This window comes from Microtus ochrogaster, chromosome 15 (assembly GCF_000317375.1).
Source record: "Microtus ochrogaster isolate Prairie Vole_2 chromosome 15, MicOch1.0, whole genome shotgun sequence".
In the NCBI taxonomy this organism is placed as follows: Eukaryota; Metazoa; Chordata; class Mammalia; order Rodentia; family Cricetidae; genus Microtus; species Microtus ochrogaster.
Window position 1 is genome coordinate 14,991,198 of NC_022017.1, and position 1,453 is coordinate 14,992,650.

The 1,453-nt window shown below is 60.6% G+C and overlaps 1 protein-coding gene across 1 annotated transcript in view; it reads right to left on the minus strand.

Annotated features, from left to right (window-relative positions):
- LOC102001180 (TRIO and F-actin-binding protein-like) overlaps window positions 1-1,453 on the minus strand; it is a 12,359-nt gene continuing 10,906 nt past the window's right edge. Inside the window, exon 7 of the mRNA XM_026782687.1 lies at window positions 1-1,435. Within this exon, the coding sequence (XP_026638488.1) occupies window positions 1-1,435 (1,435 nt within the window). The remainder of the gene's footprint in view (window positions 1,436-1,453) is intronic.

The window sequence follows — 1,453 nt, forward strand, 5'->3', positions numbered from 1 at the left end:
TCACCTGCGCTCTTGCCCGAAGAGGCGCTCCACCTCTGCCCGGCCAGGGCTGCGGGTACGGCCCTCGTTGCTGCCCTGTGCCTGGGGCTCTGGCCCCCTCTGGGCCAGCCTCCTGGGTGGGGGCAGGTCAGCCAGCTTGGTGTACTCCTCCCTTTCCAGGTTGTGTCTGGTTTCCCCTGGGGGTGCTGAGCCCCGAGAACCTGAGCTACCTGGGGGAGGGGAGGGGGCCAGGAGACCTAAATCACTGGGCGGGTGACGGGGAGGAGAGGAAGCTCTGGGTGCATCCCGATAACCTATGCATACTTGGGGGAGCAGCAGTGGGGAACCATGCAGAGAGTCAATAGAAGGGGCAAGGCTCTCCATACTGGTCCCAGGAGGATCCTGGAAAAAGAGGGAAGGCTCAGGGGCCTGGCGTGGTGGGGAGGAAAAGGAGGGGGCATCTCTGTGTCCAATACATACAGGAGTGGGGATGTGGGGAGGCTCATGCAGAGAGTCTGTGGAAGGGACCAGGCTCTCTGTGCTGGCCCTGGGGAGATCCTGGAAGAAGGAGGGCTCTGGGAACTGGCGTGGTGGGGAAGAGGCCCGGGGGGCATCACGGTACCCAATACACACTGGTGGGGGAAATTGTGGGGGATCATGCTGAGGGGACTCGTTCTCAGCATCTGACGTGTCTGGGAGGAAGGGGAAGGGATCGAACTGGGCATGACGAGGTGGTGAAGTGGCCCAGGGGGCATCACGGTGCCCAATACACACTGCAGGTGGCATGTAGGGGGGTTCGTGGTGGGGCGATTCGCTCTCAGAGGAGCGGGGATCTGGAAAAAAGGGGAAAGGGTCATACTGAAAATAGCGAGGGGGCGAAGAGGCGCGAGGTGCATCCCTGTGCCCAATGCATACAGCGCACGGTGGCTGGAAGGGCTCTGAAGCAGTCTGCGGAGCCCCTCGTGCTGGGTGCAGAGGTGATGAAGTCCGAGAAGCACTGGGATGGCCTGGGTTATGAGAGGAGGAGGCTAAGGATGGGGAATAGTGTTGGGGAGGGTCGTGGTGGGCTAGTTTGGTAGGAGCTGAAGTCTGAGGCCTGTCCACTTGGGTTGGTCGGAGAGAAATGGATGCCCAAGGCACCTGATTTTGTTTGGTGCGAGGTGGAGATGAGGTTCGAGGACCACCACTCTGGGTCGGCCGAAGGGGAAAGGAGGCCCAAGGGATATCTTTGTTGGTACGGTGGGGAGAAGGGTTCCTGGAGCTATTGCCCTGAGTGGCACGGCGGGGAGATGATGGTCCTGGGTTGTCCTTTTGGGTACAGGCACTTCGGAGATGTTCCCATCTACTGCAGGAGGCTGTAGTCTTGTCTCCTTGGGTAGAAGGGGTCCTGGGGGTGTTCTGTGGTATGTAGGAAGTCCTGGGGTTGTCCCGTTGGGTGGTTCTGTTGGGAGAAGAGCTTCTGGGGTTGTCCCTC